At 55.4% G+C, this 15,844-nt stretch overlaps 5 protein-coding genes across 5 annotated transcripts; 2 read left to right on the top strand and 3 right to left on the bottom strand.

Moving 5' to 3' along the window:
- ACRALDRAFT_1071854 (uncharacterized protein) lies at nt 1–1,324 on the top strand (the record flags this gene model as incomplete). The annotated part of the gene is made up of 2 exons (XM_071017905.1): nt 1–80; nt 163–1,324. The coding sequence occupies 2 exons, from the start codon at nt 1–3 to the stop codon at nt 1,322–1,324; spliced, it is 1,242 nt and encodes a 413-aa protein (XP_070872763.1).
- Nucleotides 1,325–2,294: 970 nt separating this feature from the next.
- Nucleotides 2,295–3,539, bottom strand: ACRALDRAFT_1065047 (uncharacterized protein; the record flags this gene model as incomplete). The annotated part of the gene is made up of 2 exons (XM_071017092.1): nt 2,295–3,069; nt 3,346–3,539. 2 exons carry the CDS (start codon nt 3,537–3,539, stop codon nt 2,295–2,297), a joined length of 969 nt encoding a protein of 322 aa, XP_070872762.1.
- A 1,476-nt stretch (nt 3,540–5,015) lies between these two features.
- Nucleotides 5,016–8,445, bottom strand: ACRALDRAFT_1082791 (uncharacterized protein). Its single transcript, XM_071019353.1, has 3 exons — nt 7,775–8,445; nt 5,878–7,713; nt 5,016–5,794 (listed from the first exon to the last, which is right to left on the bottom strand). Exons 1-3 carry the CDS (start codon nt 7,972–7,974, stop codon nt 5,551–5,553), a joined length of 2,280 nt encoding a protein of 759 aa, XP_070872761.1. The 5' UTR covers nt 7,975–8,445; the 3' UTR covers nt 5,016–5,550.
- Nucleotides 8,446–9,260: 815 nt separating this feature from the next.
- On the bottom strand, nt 9,261–11,733 carry ACRALDRAFT_2140253 (uncharacterized protein). Its single transcript, XM_071024167.1, has 2 exons — nt 11,303–11,733; nt 9,261–11,237 (listed from the first exon to the last, which is right to left on the bottom strand). Exons 1-2 carry the CDS (start codon nt 11,522–11,524, stop codon nt 9,423–9,425), a joined length of 2,037 nt encoding a protein of 678 aa, XP_070872760.1. The 5' UTR covers nt 11,525–11,733; the 3' UTR covers nt 9,261–9,422.
- A 163-nt stretch (nt 11,734–11,896) lies between these two features.
- Nucleotides 11,897–14,127, top strand: ACRALDRAFT_1065050 (uncharacterized protein). Its single transcript, XM_071017093.1, has 4 exons — nt 11,897–12,103; nt 12,173–12,488; nt 12,552–13,052; nt 13,135–14,127. Exons 1-4 carry the CDS (start codon nt 12,083–12,085, stop codon nt 13,545–13,547), a joined length of 1,251 nt encoding a protein of 416 aa, XP_070872759.1. The 5' UTR covers nt 11,897–12,082; the 3' UTR covers nt 13,548–14,127.
- Nucleotides 14,128–15,844: the final 1,717 nt, after the last annotated feature.

Genomic DNA, 15,844 nt, shown 5'->3' with positions numbered 1-15,844 from the left:
ATGAGGGACGATCGCCCTGATAGGCCGAGGTCGCCTCCTCGCCGGGATAGGGAAAGACTTTTCGACCCTCGTGACACCAGGTACGACGGTTCCCTTTGACCTCGTGCCTCGCTCTGCTTTTGTTCGCCTCATTTGCCTAACTATCTTTATTATTTTTTGCAGACGCAGATCCCGCTCACCATTTGGTTATCGAGACCGGGGCTACCCTGACCGGCCGTCACCGAGACGATCTCCCCCCCCAATACCGCGGCCCCCATATCGACCTCGGTCACGCAGTCCCAATCGCCGCGGTGGTGAAAGCTACCAGCCCGCGCCGTACATTAGACGTCACTCGCCGCTTCCACCGCCGCCAAAGGATATCATCCTCCCAGCGAGGCCCGCATCTCGCAGAGCGTCCCCCCATCCGCATCCACATCCACCACCACCCAGACCACGCTCACGACCTCCTTCTCGAGTTACATCGCCGGTGCATAACAACATCCCAGTCCCGCAATCGTTGAGGCGAGATGTTCCCAAGCCCGTTCGCCTAGAACAACCCGCGGCGGGGGGTGCGAAATCTCCACCCCGCGGCCCCGCTGCGTTACGCGGCCCGCCAACCGGACCGGGACAACCAAGTCGTAACTTCACCGCTCCGGCGGCTGCCCCCGGCACTCAGACTACCCAGACGCCCCGGCCGCCGCCACCATCGAGCACGCAACCCCCACGGTCCGACGCAAGCAGCCCAACCATCCCGCCCGCCGGACCTCGAGGCTACGTGCCTCCTCCTAGGGGAGGTGGATTCGGCGCACGAGGCGGGCGCGGGGCATGGTCGTCCGGCGGGCCTCCACGCCACGCAAGCATCTCCTCGCCGTCACCTACCACCCCAGGACCGAATTCGAACAGCAACACCATCCCTACAGGACCCCGTGCCGGGTCATCCGGTCCACTCCCTCCCACGCCCGCCGCAGGGCCGCCGAAACCATTCAATCCGCCGACGGGCCCGTCCGCCCAAATCCCGACGGGCGGGCCTCCTGCCCGACCGACTCTCGCCCAGACCCTGCTCGCCACCCTCCCACCGATTGTGCCCGGCGGCAAGATCGATCCGGCCTCGCTGCCGTCCAGCCTCGGGGTGACGCGCGAGCTGGAACCGCACTACAGGAAGCTCAAGGTCGAGGAGGAGAAGCTGCGGGTAGAGCTCGACGCCAAGCAGGACAGGCTGCGGCAGTGCCTCGCCATGTGGGACAAGCTGGAGCTCGAATCCAAGGCGTGGAAGGCCAAGGTCGATCTCAACGAGCAGAGCGTCAAGGGCACCGCCGGGGTGGAGCTGGGCGGTGCCGCTTTTTAGTGATACAGACGGACCGCATCACTTGGTCCTCTTTCATGATTATATTATTATTATTAGTATTATTAATCCGTGTTGCAGCTGGCTACAAACTTGTACACGGCTACCTGACTGGATGCTCAAGTCAGGCGGCCTACCATACTAGCTTAGTACCAGGGACTCTCTCGTTCCCGTGTTATGAAGCAGGGCGCTGTCTGCCTGGGCAGCGTTGTGTTTCTGATTAGAGACTTTTGCTTTTGGTTCCAGACTAGATATTGCACGTCCATGATACCAGTCGAGCCAATACAATCCTCAACGTAGGAGCTTCCAAAATGGCTTTGGTGTGATTACTTCGTGTTGTCAAGTATGAGTGACTGAATCTCCCGAGCTGTCGTACAAGGTGCAAAGGACATTTGGTGAAGCATGCTATAGTACCGTCGACTGAAATGACAATAAAGAACCGTCTCTGTTTAGTAACCAAGACTACCTACCTCCTACACGATTCCTAGCTTCGTGGGCAAATACCATAACATTGGCACTAACATGAAGGAAGAGAGCAGAAGATTGGAAGACGCATATTATACGAGTCAGCGAGTAAATGCTTTTGAGATGTACATGAGAAAAATCGTCTTTTGGCGGCGTGCCTGTGAAGAAAGCTTGGTGACAATGGACAAAGAAAATACCGCGGAGACATGGTAGATGGACGACCGCAAGGATGCCAATATTAAGGATGAGATTTGGACGTCTCAGCTGAGCAGCAAAGAAAAGAAAAATGTTTCCACGTCCTCTGCTGCGTAACCCATCAAAATCAATGAAAGACACAGCGCCTTGAAGAAGTGTCGAAGCGAAAAACATCTTTCGAAATGAAGTGTAAAAAAAGAAACGCCCGGGCCAGTCGAATATAGGGGTATCCTCAGACAAGAGAAGAAACCAAAGCGACGGACGCTGTCGTGCGACACGTCGATCCGTCCTAAAGAGGGTGGCTCATCAAGACCTAAAAGTTTTGCGAAATGCCGGCGCTTTGCTGGGGATACGGCGCGGGGTTTTCGATCCTCGTATTCCTCCTGGCTGGGTTGTCGCGGATCACGGGCTGGGCGGGCAATTCGGCGGCCGCGCCGTCCGCGTATGGATTTCCTTGGCTGTACTGATCGTAGGGCCCGTTCCCTCCGCCGTACGCCATGCCGATACCGTCGGCGGTCGATCCGTCCGAGAGCCCCGCGGCGCTGTAGGACGAGGAGGCATTGGAGGGCCCGCGCTGGACGCCGGCGCCGCGGTTCAGAGAGGCCGAGGGCCCCATGGCGCCGAGGATCTCGCCGTCGTGGGCATAGGACCCATCGTGGAGCAGGGCTTCGCCCGACCTCCCGTCGTGGCCGTGCGTTGGGGACTGGGCGTCCGAGTAGGTGGCGGCCGTGTTGTTGCCGCCAGACATGGTGGTGGAGGCCTTGTGGCCGGTGGAGCCGGCGAGGGTTGTCGAGCCCCAGCCGCGATAGCCCGAGCCGCCGTCGTCCCGCATCTCGTAGGCGTTTTCGGTGCCCAGCGGGGGGATGGTGGGGTCGGCGTTGGGGTTGTACGAGTAGTCCTCTACTTCTTCCTTGCGGCGGGCTTCCTCGGCGTCCCGCTTGGCCTTGCGCCTCCTCCAGAAGAAAAGGCCGGCGAGGATGATCAAGCCAACGGCTACAATGGGCACGACGACGGCGACGGCAATCTTACCGCCGTCACTGAGACCGGTTCCTCCACTGCCACCCGTGTTGACGGGCGCTTCCGTCTCACTGGCCGTCGCAGACGAGTTGGGCAAGGTCGGGTCTGGATGCGAGGCAGTTGTGGTGATGGTGCGGATGATGGTGCTTGTGATACCACCGTTGGAGCTTAGAGATGTCTCGGTCGAAGTGACTATTGTCGACGAGGGGTCGTCCGAAGTTGTCGGACTGGGAGGGACTGACGGTGACGGGGGTGGCGGCGGAGGCGGGGGCGGAGGTTCGGAAGACGATGGTGCAGGCGGTGGTGGCGGCGGCGGCGGCGGCGGGGAGGGAGAAGGCGGTTGCGACGTGGGAGGTTCAGGCGGCGGAGGCGGCGGCGGAGTAGGGTCTGAGGGAGACGGGGCAGGGCTCGTCGGGTCGCTGGGTGGCCCTTCTGAAGGCTCGGGAGGGTCGGGAGTTGGGGTGGGAGGAGGGGGGTCATCGGACGGTGTAGGGGCAGCCGGGGGCGGCGTTCCATCGGTTGGGTCGTTGACGTCGGACATGGTAAAGGCTTTTCTCAGTCAATTCGCAGTAATGAGGTGTCTTCTAAGTGTTTATGTTAGTCAATGAGCGAACGAGTACCGATGTGTGTTGTTTTGAAATAGCAGAATAAGACAGTTGCCTCGCGAGAGAAAAGGAGAAAGAGTGAAAAGGGCGAGACGTAGGAATGTAGAAGATCGAAATGACATGAAATATCCAGAGTATGACTGGGAATCAAAGCAAAAGGGGATGGGGATGATGGTACGCGCAAGAATGGAACAAACACGATGGCACGCACCTTTCCCTCCCGTTCCTGTCCTGTCTCGTGGGACCAAGAAGACGACGACGATGATGGAGCGAGTACTGGCAGCAAAATCCAGGACCGACGCCTGTGGTCGACAAAACAGAACTCGACTTGGTCAGGCGTGAACAGAGCTAGATCAATTGGGGCCGAAATGCTGCGTCCGTGTTATGAAAATAATAACATGCTCTCTTCTGGGAATAATAAGCGGACTGGGTAACGCCGTCCTCTTGTCGCTGCTGACTCAGTTATCGGTGTTGAGCGACGAGACGGGGCCGGCTTGGGCGCGATCCTTCGTTGGCCCCTGGCGTCGCGTTGAACCGAGAAGGAGAAAAGTGGAGCCAAGATAAACCCCTGATCGAAAGCAACAACTGGGGTACTAGAACACAATTAACGAGGGAAAAGAGAGACACAGAGAGAGAGAGAGGGGGAAGAGAGAGAGGGAAGAGGAGGAGAAAGAAAGAATTGGCAGTATCGGAGTGAGCACCAAGTAAGAAGGAGGAGAAAATGGACAAGAGGGAAAGAAGCGGGGGAAAAGGATTCCAATCTAACCGCCATGGCATTCCAACCAGGCTGTACCGAACAGGTACAGTACGTCGTACCTCGGTGTGGAGTAAGGGGTTCTGGAGAGTCTAAGCCACAGGCGATGCTTTTGCAGAGGTGCTCGGCTACTTGTACTCCGTAAAACCGCCGATTTTACACAGCGGTCGTACGTTGTACTCCGTAGGTATAGATTCTGCAGGCGGAACCCCGGGAAACAAAGGTCAGGTTCGCCTGGCTGAAAATAGTCGTCCCCTCTCTACCAAAACACCCGCCAAAGGTACCGGTCTGTTGATCGAGTACAATGGAATTTATGCGGTAATCATTCCGTCGAAATTCCTCTCGATGGTCAATCTACACTACGTGTACGATATGTTTCCGTATTTATTAAAAGTCTCCACGTGTCGCCTGGTTTGCGCCCAGATTTGAGCATACCGTGTAAGGCACCTCATCGCATCGACACGAGTCGGTAGCAAAGAATCTGTTCTCTCATTTCCCGTATTATACCAACCCTTGGTTCCTGCGCCACACGCTAGCCCGGAGCAGGCATGGTCAGCATCGTTTGCTACGAAGTACACCCAGGATGCGCAAAGATCACACCTCGAGTCTCTATGTATGTACGAAGTAGAGAGAAGACGGAGACCGCAATCCGAGGGATGCCCAACATGACCTGCTGCTAGGCATGCAACACACTGCCCACGACAATCACGCGGCGAGATCTTTGACCCAAACGATGGACGTCGAGTTCCCGTTCGCCCGAACGCTTTGTAGTATTCGTTATGCGCTGTCTGATGCCAACTACCCAATCCCAGTCTATACGATAAAAAACAACAGAAAGGAATAAAAACCCCGCGAGAGATCACCGAGCCCTCAACTTCCATCCCGACCACGGCAACGTGGTTCGGGACGGTGGTTTGTGTCCCGTGACATGACCCAAACAATTGTCGCTCCGAGAAAAATGCTGCCATATGTGGTACCATGATAGCGGATGGCCACTCGCTGATGTGAAACAAACAGAAACCATGCCCCTTTTTCTCACAGAGTCAGGGCCATGTACATACAAAAACGTATATACGTGCAGGAATCGCCTGCTCGACGGGGCGCCAGCGCTGTTCCGGGAAACGGAAATCCCCTTGTGGTGTAACTGTACGCCATGTATACCCAAGACATAGAATAGGGTCTGGAGGAACAGGCTAGTCACGCATGTTCCACGATGGCTTCAACGTCGCATCCATCTTGGCCTGTGTAAACACCGTGTCCTCGGGAAGACGACTGACGCGACCGACACCGCTTCGAATGGCATACGCATTGGCCGCCGAGAGGCCGCTCCGGTTGCTCCGAATGCTACCTGCGTCGCTCATGCCGTCATCGTTGGCAAACCGACGGGGCGGCGCAAAGTCCAGAGCTGTGAAAGTGCCCGATTTTCGGAGCAGGTGACTTTAAAGGTTCGTTAGTTTGTTGGTTTGCTGCCTGGGGAAGTGGGGTGCAAAAGAAGAAGAAAAAAGGAAAAAAGGACTTACGGGCTGGGAACGGCGGGCATCTCGTCAAAGCTGCTCACCAGCGGAGACGCCACGGGTTTCTTCGGGGCATAAGGCCGTCTCTCTCCCAAAGGACTCTGCGAGCGGCCACGCTGGCGGTCTTCGTAGGATTCGGGGGGCGCAAAGTCGATAGAACCAAGAAGAGCAAGGGAGTCGTCCGCGAGCTTGGCTGGTGTGGGAAGCGTTGTGAGAGCCGCCGGCGGAGGGCCCTTGGGCTTCGCGGGACGCTGGAATCTGTTCGACACGGAAGAGCCGGGCCGCGGCTGGCCGTACGAACTGGACAAGGACGAGCCGGGCCGGGAGGGAGGGCCCCACCGGTTGGACATGGACGTGCCGGCGCGGGGAGGAGGCGGCCGACGACCGCCCGGCATGCTCATTCCACCCATGGACCCGTGCATCGCCCTGGGAGGGGGAGGCCCGCGAAGACGAGAGGCAGCCGGAGGAGGCGTCATGGCTCGGCGAGTAACGGGCTCGGCATACGGCATGACGAACGCATTGGAGTCGGGGTCGTAAAAGGCGTTGTTGTCGCCACCCAGGTACTTCGCATCGTAGTCCTCGTAGTACGAAACCCCAGAGTGCTGTTGCTGTTGCTGATGCGGAGGCGGGGGGAGAGGTTCGGTTGGCTTGGAATCATCAAAGTACTCCTTGTAAAAAGACCTGATCCTGTTGGCCCTTTCTTCGGGGTCCTCCGATTCCGTAATCTCGTCCGGTGGGAGAGGTCTCAGCCCAACAGACAGCCTCTTCATGTCTTGTTGTGGGACGCCGAGCGCTTGAGATTTCCGATAATCGCCATCCATCGAACGTCTCTGCGTAGACCGGCCGCGCTCTTCATAATCGTCTTCCTGGTGCTCTTGCTGGCCATGGTCAACCACGTATGGGCTCGCCTCCTCGGGTATGATTGTCGGCAGAGGCGAGAAGGAACCAGACTCTTGTTGATTGGATTGGACCCGAGGCGACGTAGCATCGGAGTGAGATGGGCCGTCGGGCATAGTAAAGTCAAAGCCAACTCCAATTTCCGGCAGCGAGAGTGCGCCAATGGGTTCAGCTTGTCTGTCATTCAGTGTTGCTGTGCCCGCCGGGGGAGGTGACGACGCTCCTTGGGTTCCATTGCGAGGAGTACTGGTAGCGACGGGCAGGGGTTCGGTTACTTCGGGAACATCGAGAATGCGGGTGGTGTTATTCGTCCAGTCGTCCGACTGATCGTTAGGGTAGGGCACGGTGCCAATCTCGGGGACGATTCCATGGGAAAGGGGCTGTCGAGTTGGTGATGTCGGAGACAGGCTATGCGGAGGGACTGTCGACGTCGGAGTTGCGAACGGGTCGGCGGTCGGGGGCGGCGGCTGCGGAAGCGAGGCTTGCCGAGGAGGCAGTGTCCGACCAGTGAGGCTTGACTGACGCTCAGTAGACCCAGTGTAAACTGACGATCCCGCTCCACTTTCCTTGTCGTGGTGAATGGATCGGATAGAGCCGACTTCGCTACCATAGTACTGGACAGGGCGGTAAGGGTCTTCGTTGGTGTGTAGGGTTCGTGACAGAGAGTGCAGCGACTCCCTCGAGCCCTGCAAGCCGGGGGGGAGAAGGTAAGGACTGGAAAGGTTCATGTCCATGGATATCTGGGCGCGATGCTTGCCATCCGACCGCATCATCTTTTCGCGGAGGCTTTGACGTTTTCCACCACCCCTTGTGTGCTCCACAACTTCTCCGTCCAGGCCAAAGTCGAGATCACGGTTGGGGTCGGCGGCCTCTTCCCTCCTCTGTTTCCGAACGTTTCTGCGATGCAGGAAAATAAGCACGCCAATAGCAGCAACCAGGGGAATCCTGCAGGAAGACTGTTAGCATCGGCCACGGGTCTAGGAAACATCGTTAAACGCAAACATACACCACGCCCAAGACGATGGGCAGCGTCATCGACTGGACTGGTTTCTCGCAAAGGTTGGCATTGTCCGCATCGCACTCCCTTTCCCGAGCAACAAGGGGTGCTGGAGTAGATTGAGGGACCACATTGGCGGCTTCGAGATTGCGAACTCGAATTTGAGGGCCCATTCGGTAACCATGGTAATTAAACTCGGTGGCGGCCATGTCATCTGCTACCCGGTGGTCGAGGTTTCGTAATCACGCTGCTGCGAGCAATCGATTGTGCCTTGTCAAGCGGTCCAAGGGAGCGTCGTCGTCATGTACAGAAAATCGAGGTCGAACAATAAGGTCGGCTGTAAAGAAAATGGAGACCTGGAGAAGAAGAAGCAGAAAAAGATGTGCCTAAAAATTTGAATAATTCGAGTCGCGAAATTGGTCGTAAGAGAGGCTTGCTTGAACCCAAGGGTGCCGAACGCCAGTATGGGGGGAAAGAGAGCGACGTTGGCCGAATTGCCAAATCCACACGGGAGAGAAGAAAAGAGTGACTTTGAGAGGTTGCCCAAGGTCGACGAAGACCAAGTTAGAATCAAATAAAAAGAGTGACAAGCCTGCTGGCAGGCGGTCCCGGATAGGGTAGGAGATGGAAGAGTATTAGGAGGTAAAACGAAAGGACAAGACACCCGATAGTGAGTTCTTGAAGGAAGCCACGATGAGGAGAAGAGGAGGAGACGACGAAAAGGAGAGGACTTTCATGCCAAGACTCAGGCCCTAGGCCAGGGGGCCATCTCGGAGACGCTGTTGGATGAGTTGGATGAGGTGGGACTCATTTCAGCTATCCGTAATGATAGGGGGGGCTGCTGCTGGTAACGACGTTCCGCTTCATAAAAACGGGTAGGAGGAGATATTGACCCTGCACAAAATCGCTTGCCAGAACCCAGGGGTAATCCGCGAATCCACAATCCAGGAACCAACGACCGCTGACAGGCTGAAAAATGGCGCTAGGTCCGATACGGCAAGTGGTGGACTGGATCCACAGTGCGATCCATATGCAAGGTACCACGTACACACACACAAAGGACCAGAGAACGCCACGTTTAAACCACACTATAACACTGTGTCATGCCACGATGTAAATATAGAATGCACAGTCCGTCTGGATTCTACACTGTACAGCACAATGGTACTTCGTAAAAGCCACCGATTCAGAATGGGGCCCGGGTCTTGATTTGGTCTCGTCTTCTTGACAACTCCAAGGAGGATTCTCATCCGAAATGAACACCACAAAAGACCCGGACAACACCGTGCTGAAACACAACTTCAAGCCATTTTGAAAACTGATATTAAGACCGGAACTCCGCGACGGGCATAATGTGCACAATACAATTTGTCTCCAAATTACATGGCCCTTACCTAGGCCAAGGGAGTGATTAGGACGTCTGGAAGAAACTGACAATAGGGACAGAGTGAACACAGATTAACGACTACACAGGAGAGCTTCGAAGTAAAATCATGATGGTATCGATGAATGCTTTATTCCTCTCCAAGAACTGATTAGTGCGGATAGCCTTGACAGAGTGTCTGCAATAACCGTCTGCACCATAGCAGAACCCCTTCTATATACCACGCCCGACCTAACCGGTTAACTGGCATCAGGCATCGGAACGATTCTTCTATCAAATCTCCTCCCGCGGTTTCGTCACTTTATAAAACTCAGGCGCATATTCCAACAACCAGTTCTTCTCAATCTTGGTGATATCCCGGATGTAAATCTTGTCACCCGTCTCCAGGATCTCGCGAAAGATCACCCAGTCCGCCTTCCGGTTGAACATGAGTGACGTGGGATGGGCGTGGAGCGTCGTGTCACCCGCAACGTTTTTGTATGTCCCGTCCGGCTGCATTTTGGCCGCATAGGCAAAGTAACCGCTCGTAAGACACCGGCGGATCTGCTCTGCCTTGGACGACCCGTCGCGCTGCTGCTGATGTCCCCGTCCCACGGCCACAGACTCGTTGACGGTGATACCAAACCCTTCCAAGTGCCGCTTCAGCTGGGCACGGATGCTCACAGCTCGAGTCATGGTCTTGAAATTGAGGTTATTTTCGTGGCAGAATTTAGATTCCTTCTTCCCCGCCGTCACAAAGGCCTGGTAAACGTTCAACAGAGTCAGGTGGTCTCCCTCTTCTGCCGCAAATTTCCTCCGCGAGCTCTCCATTCTCTTCTTCTCGCCATCGTGGTAGAACCATATATTTCCGGCCACGCTGGTCATGGCCGCAATCGTAAGCACCTCGCCCAGGCAGCCGAACGATTCCGCGCTCAAGAGAGTCTTTCCCATCATCGGCTCAACGGCAAGCTCAGCCATTCGATATCCGAGTGGTCTTGTCAACTTGGCATACTCATCGAGGGCACCGAGAGAGTAGAGCCACTCCAAGGCTCTGGCCATGAGTTCGGAAGGAGGCGCGTTCAGGAAAGGGAACCGTGCTACGTTGTCGATCCCGAGTGCTTTCATTTGGAGGATGATGGGCGCAAGGTTCGTCCTCTGAATCTCGGGAATGTTAACCTCGGGCAGCTGCTCATACGACGCCTCCGTGTACAGCCTAAAGCACTTCCCTGGCTTCGTACGGCCAGCTCTACCCGCGCGCTGTGTTGCCGACGCCTTGGACGTCGGTACTGTTGTCAGTGCGTCGATCCCCGTCTTCGGATTGTACGCCCGGATTTTGACGAAACCGCAGTCGACCACGAAGACGATGCCGTCAATCGTAACAGACGCCTCGGCAATGTTGGTGGAGAAGATGACCTTTCGGGTGTTTTCCGCCGGCTTGTCGAATACGTACATCTGCTGCTCCGTCGATAGACCGGCATACATAGGCAGTGGCTGCAGGGTCTGTTTCTGGCCGTCCATTTCGAGAAGTCTGTCCGAGACGGTTTGTACGGCGTAGTCGATCTCCTCTCGCCCGGTGAGGAATACTAGTATATCGCCGTCTCCTTCTCTCGTGTGAATGTCGAGGACCGTGGAGATGGCTCGGGCGACATAATCTTCGGCTGGGGTCTCCAGGTAGAGTATGTCAATTGGAAAGACCCTGCCTTCGAGGCTGACGACGGCCGCCGTCTGTTCCTTGTCGCTTGTATCGGGCTTCGCCTCGCTAGGGCTCGCAGTAAAGAATCTGAGAAATTCCTCGGCCTGTAGAGTTGCGCTGCTGATGATGATCCGCAACTCCGGCCGCCGTTTCAGGATTTTCTTCAGCAGTCCGAGAAGAATATCCGTGCTGACGGATCTCTCATGCGCCTCATCCACCATGATGACGGAGTATCGAGACAGCAGCGGGTCGGCCAGGGCCTCTCTGATAAGAAGCCCATCTGTCAAGAACTTCATCCTAGTTGTCGACGAAGTAACATCTTCAAAGCGGATCGAGTATCCCACTTCTTTCCCAATCTCGCACCCGAATTCCTCGGCCACGCGAAGAGCTACGGTCGTCGCTGCAACACGACGGGGCTAACACCATGAGTTAATTATGTTCTTGTACACTTTGTCCGGCAGCTGAAAAATCCAAGACATACCTGTGTCACCCCTATGATCTTCCCCTCGGCAGTCCATCCAGCAGCGTCCAAGAACTGGGGAATCTGTGTCGTCTTGCCTGACCCCGTTTGGCCTACCACAATTGTCACCGAGTGGTTCTCGATGAGGTATAGCAAACTTTCCCGATGCTTGGAGATGGGAAGAAGCTCAGCAGGCTTATGAAGGGCCGGGATGAAAGTCGAGTCGAGGTCGAAGTCCGCCATGATTCCTCGTCCAATCACGACTACTTGGTGATATCTATCCTTGAACTATGGGTTCATGGTGGTCCTACTTTGTACGTCCTTTGATATGAGTTCTGTTTACCGGCTCCCTAGAGCCCCTTGCAAAACCCAAAGGTCTGACCGACCTGTATATTTGGATTAGGAGTTCCAGTGACCAAGTCGTGTTGAGTGGAGTGGTGATGGAGATGAAGAGCAGCTGACGAGAAGCAGAAGAAATCGATCGGCTGGTTACAGATGTCAAGTTGCTTCGTTGTATCTCTGACAAGAATAGGTACATCGTACATGTACATGTCCAGTGACGACATGTGACGTGTGGCTTGGCCTTCCACCGTCCCCTAGCTGCGTGGCCCACCCCAAACCCCTACCGCCTGCCTACGAATACTGACCCTTCGTAACCGCGACCATTCACTCGACAAACAGTTACAGCATCTAACGCTCAAGCGATTTCTGGCCGACCTCCCTCGTATCCTTACCTTTATCCATCCAACCCCTTTCGACAGCCTTTCGGTTCCAACGCGGAGACACGAGTGCTGCGCAATCATGTCTGCGCCGAACGAGACAGTAAGCGACATCCCTTGGAAGGTCACGCATGACGCGAGATGGCTGACGTCTTGGTGTCGTATTCAATAGGGCAAAGTCACCTCTCATCATGGGCCCGAGTCGCCTACGACAGCTCGACCTCTAGACTTGGATGATGATGATGTGCAGGAGTCGGGGGTCACCGTTGGCGATGATCCCCCCAGAGATGCTCCGTCCAGCAGACCTCTATCGGCAACGGTCGAAGACTCTCCTGCCCCTCCCCCCAAACCTCCTCGCCCCATGTCAGAGGTACAGAAGAATATTGGTCTCCTCAAAGAGGCTTTCCCTGGTATCGACGAGCCGGTCATCAGGGCTGTTCTCACCGCCAGCGGAGGCCGTATCGACCCCGCTTTCAATGCTCTTTTGGGTACGGACAAGTCATGGTATCTATTCCAGAGGCCGTAAGCTAAAATCTCGACCATCTTTATAGAGATGACGGATCCAGATGCCGTCAAGAACGAACCCCAAGAGGAGACCCCTCCTCCCCGCCCTCCGCGCCCGACCGCACAAATGTCGCAACTCGAGGCAGACGAACAATACGCACGACGACTCGCGGAACAATGGGATAACGTGGGCGCATACGAGGCACGTACTTCAAACCGCAGCCACCAAGGAAGCAGCCATCAGGGTCAGAGCAAGGAGCATAATTTCTTCGAAGACGACCTTCCCGTCATCCAGGAGAAATTGCGCAAGGGGTTCATCGAGACCCAGGGCAAGGTCAACTCGTGGATTACAAATATGAAGAAGCGGCTCGATGAGGAATTTGCGGATGATGACACCCCAAGCCGGCCGTACCGCCCAGGCCAGGAACAGTTTCCGGGTCCTCGGCCGGGGCAGGCAGGGCGACGGAGCGGAGACTACGAACGCTACGATGCTGACCCTCAGGTCTTGAGCGATGATTTTGCTGGCATGAGGTTCACTGCCGATGGTAGTACGTGGGATCCTTTTTTTTTTCTTTTTTTTTTCTCTCTCTCTTATCGCCTCCCACGACATTCCATGCTGACACGAATTAGCCCCTGTCCGAGACAATCGCAATCCGGATGTGTTCCGGCCACCTCCTCCATCCAAGTCTCCCCGGCCGTCCGACGGACGAAAGGTCAATTTCAGAGACGGCGTTGAAGAGATTGGCGCGTATGGCACGTCCCCGAAGCCGTCCGGAGGGGATGCGACGGGGTCTAGAACCAAGGCAAGCAAGTGGCAGCCCTTGTCGACGGTGGACCCCAATCCCATCAGCGACAACGACCCGTTCAGTCTCGGCGATAGTGAGGACGAAAGAGATGCCAGAGACAGGGCCGGATCGAAGGAAATCAAGCTCGATGATAACGAACGGTTGAAGCAAGCGGCTGCGGAGGCTATGGCCGATAGCCTCGTCGGCTCGAAGGCATCACAAGGCCAGTCGACCGATGGCGGCGGTAAAAAGGATTGAGGTGTGATAGGTCGATATATACTGTGCGTCGTTTGGGGGTGGGGGGGCACATTGCATTTGTATGTCAATACTACCCGTGCTGTTGGAGCACTCGCTTCGAGCCTTCACTGAACCGGTGCGCTGCCTTGGACTATAGTTGAAGGGTTGGCTTGTAATGGGAGATGCAGAATGTATTCGGCGGAGGCATCTCCTCTGGCTCATTTTACCTTGAGGTCTTCTCGCCTGAATTGTTGTTGTTTGACCTTCCTGCGTCAACCACCTCCTCGATTTCCGGCGCAGGGAGAATCGAGCCGTGAAATGCATCCATTGTACGTCTCCCGCCAGGTCCAGGCTTCAGAGAACTCGATAGTCTGTACCTACCACAAGTCTAGCAAGTCGGCTGAGCCCATTGGTTCGGGAGGAGGAGATTCATGATGCGGGCCAGTCCTCATCTGTTGTCCCGCTATACCGCGACTGGTAAATCTCGGGGGTAGGATGTTGAACGCTTAAAGCTGCATTTCAGGGGTGGAGGGTGCCCGTCCACCTGAAATATAACAACATTCCATTCACCCTGTACGTGTACGTTGTAGTCAGATTCCCCCACAAGAGACGACCCCGGTCGTCCGAAGTCGGCAGGGAGGGAAGGTAAGGTATGAATTACATTAACAATTTAACAATTTGTCAAGCCCGCTCACTGAAAGGGTAGGCAGAAGCGTCCGGCTCTTGTTCGTAACACGGGGTGAGGAAGAGGGCTGAAAGGTATCCCTCGAGACGTCGAGAAAAGAAAAACGTGGTCCAATACTTGAAGGTAATTGGGCGAGATGTGGACTTGGCGACGGATAGATCTAGAGGAGCAGCGGTACTTCATGTCGAGTAAGGTACAGGAATAGCCAAGGTAGGTACTAAAAGATACGCGCAAGGTGGGAGGAGAGAGGGTTCGAAGGTTTTCAGTCTTCGGAGACACCAAGGTCTGACGTGGTATGGAGGGGTGTAGTGGACGGCGGGGGGAAAAACCCGAACTTGTTCAGGAACACCAAAAAAGAGAAGAAATAGAAACGAGAACAAAGAGAGGGGCGCGACATGTATGAGAAAAAGAGGAAATGGCTCTCGTGACAATAACACAGATTTGTCTCACAATCAACATGTCAAGTCAAGCCTCTTCAGCCTTTGTACAACAGCACGATCTACAAGGTATTCGTAGGTCCGATCGCGTCAAAATGTATCAAGATGCCCCGCATTGGGACAGTCCTGTACTCACAAGTACCCTACAGTACCTAGTGGGGGGTTCATCGTTAAGCATCCACCGAGGCCAAGCCCCTCCACACTTCAACATCGAATATCAAACTTTCGACGTCCTCACTCGTCTCATCACAACGGAACCAAGCGCCGGTGGACAACCAGACCTTAGCATCATAAACCACTGCATTGAGCCGTTCCACCTTGCATCCACCAACGGACACGCGCCCATACTAGCTCTTTTGCTGCCCCGAAGGGATGGTTTAGGTCGTTTTCCTTCTCTTACTCCCTTTTCCCTTCCCTCGGTACGCCCGTCCGTCTCTTTTTACCATCCGTCCTACCGAAGCGATGATCATCACCACCTCACCCATCCACGCATATCGACATCGGGTCGCTTTTCTATAATACTTACTATCCAGCTTTTCTGCCTCCGAACTTTGGTGGTTTCCTCGAGGGAAAGCCTGCTAGGGGTTCGGGTCATCACACCTCAACCTCTCGTGCATCTATCACATCACCGGTATGCGCAACCATCTATCTGTCTTGTTATCCTCCCGTCATCTTCCGCACCCGAGCTTTTCATCTTTAACCACACCGCACGTCTCGTCTCTTCCTTTCTTTCGCCCCCCACCAGCACCACATTAGTACACGTCTACTGTCTCATCAACGCCGCCACCGGTAGACGCTGTCCTGCGTGAGGTCGGGTTAAGCGAACTGCGGCAGCCAGCCCCCCCACCCTCCATACTGCCTATGCTTACTGAATGCTTCTTCTTTTTTGGCTCCTCCGTTCTTTTCCCCTTCTGTACGTTCTAGGTCTGGCCATTCGTTGGCTGAGGGAACGACAGTGAGGTGGTGGTGGACATCCCCGCGCAGCTCTCCACCCCTTAAATCCGCCGGGCAAGTGCCCTCCTCTGTTTTGCGACGCACGGCTTCCTTACTCTTTACACCTTTTGTCGTGGCTGGATTGGCACCCATGCCATACGTCAACTGGTCGCCCATATAAACCCTCCTTGCCGTGTCCCATCACAGTGGGGGCGGTTCTGACAGGGACGATCAGCCTCGCATATACCCTACTTCATCAAGGG

The sequence above is a fragment of the Sodiomyces alcalophilus genome (genome assembly GCF_042370955.1).
Source record: "Sodiomyces alcalophilus JCM 7366 unplaced genomic scaffold ACRALscaffold_7, whole genome shotgun sequence".
Taxonomy (NCBI): Eukaryota; Fungi; Ascomycota; class Sordariomycetes; order Glomerellales; family Plectosphaerellaceae; genus Sodiomyces; species Sodiomyces alcalophilus.
This window is presented reverse-complemented; position numbering and strand designations above follow the sequence as displayed.

What these genes read in the sequence shown, in the direction of transcription:
- ACRALDRAFT_2140253 (XM_071024167.1), bottom strand. Translation starts at nt 11,524, where the DNA reads ATGGCGGACTTCGACCTCGACTCGACTTTCATCCCGGCCCTTCATAAG. An exon ending in AGATCATAGGGGTGACACAG is followed by an intron (nt 11,238 to 11,302) that starts GTATGTCTTGGA and finishes TCATGGTGTTAG; the next exon opens with CCCCGTCGTGTTGCAGCGAC.
- ACRALDRAFT_1065050 (XM_071017093.1), top strand. Translation starts at nt 12,083, where the DNA reads ATGTCTGCGCCGAACGAGACA. An exon ending in CGCTTTCAATGCTCTTTTGG is followed by an intron (nt 12,489 to 12,551) that starts GTACGGACAAGT and finishes CCATCTTTATAG; the next exon opens with AGATGACGGATCCAGATGCC. An exon ending in GAGGTTCACTGCCGATGGTA is followed by an intron (nt 13,053 to 13,134) that starts GTACGTGGGATC and finishes GACACGAATTAG; the next exon opens with CCCCTGTCCGAGACAATCGC.
- ACRALDRAFT_1082791 (XM_071019353.1), bottom strand. Translation starts at nt 7,974, where the DNA reads ATGGCCGCCACCGAGTTTAATTACCATGGTTACCGAATGGGCCCTCAA. An exon ending in CCCATCGTCTTGGGCGTGGT is followed by an intron (nt 7,714 to 7,774) that starts GTATGTTTGCGT and finishes GTCTTCCTGCAG; the next exon opens with GATTCCCCTGGTTGCTGCTA. An exon ending in ATGCCCGCCGTTCCCAGCCC is followed by an intron (nt 5,795 to 5,877) that starts GTAAGTCCTTTT and finishes GAACCTTTAAAG; the next exon opens with TCACCTGCTCCGAAAATCGG.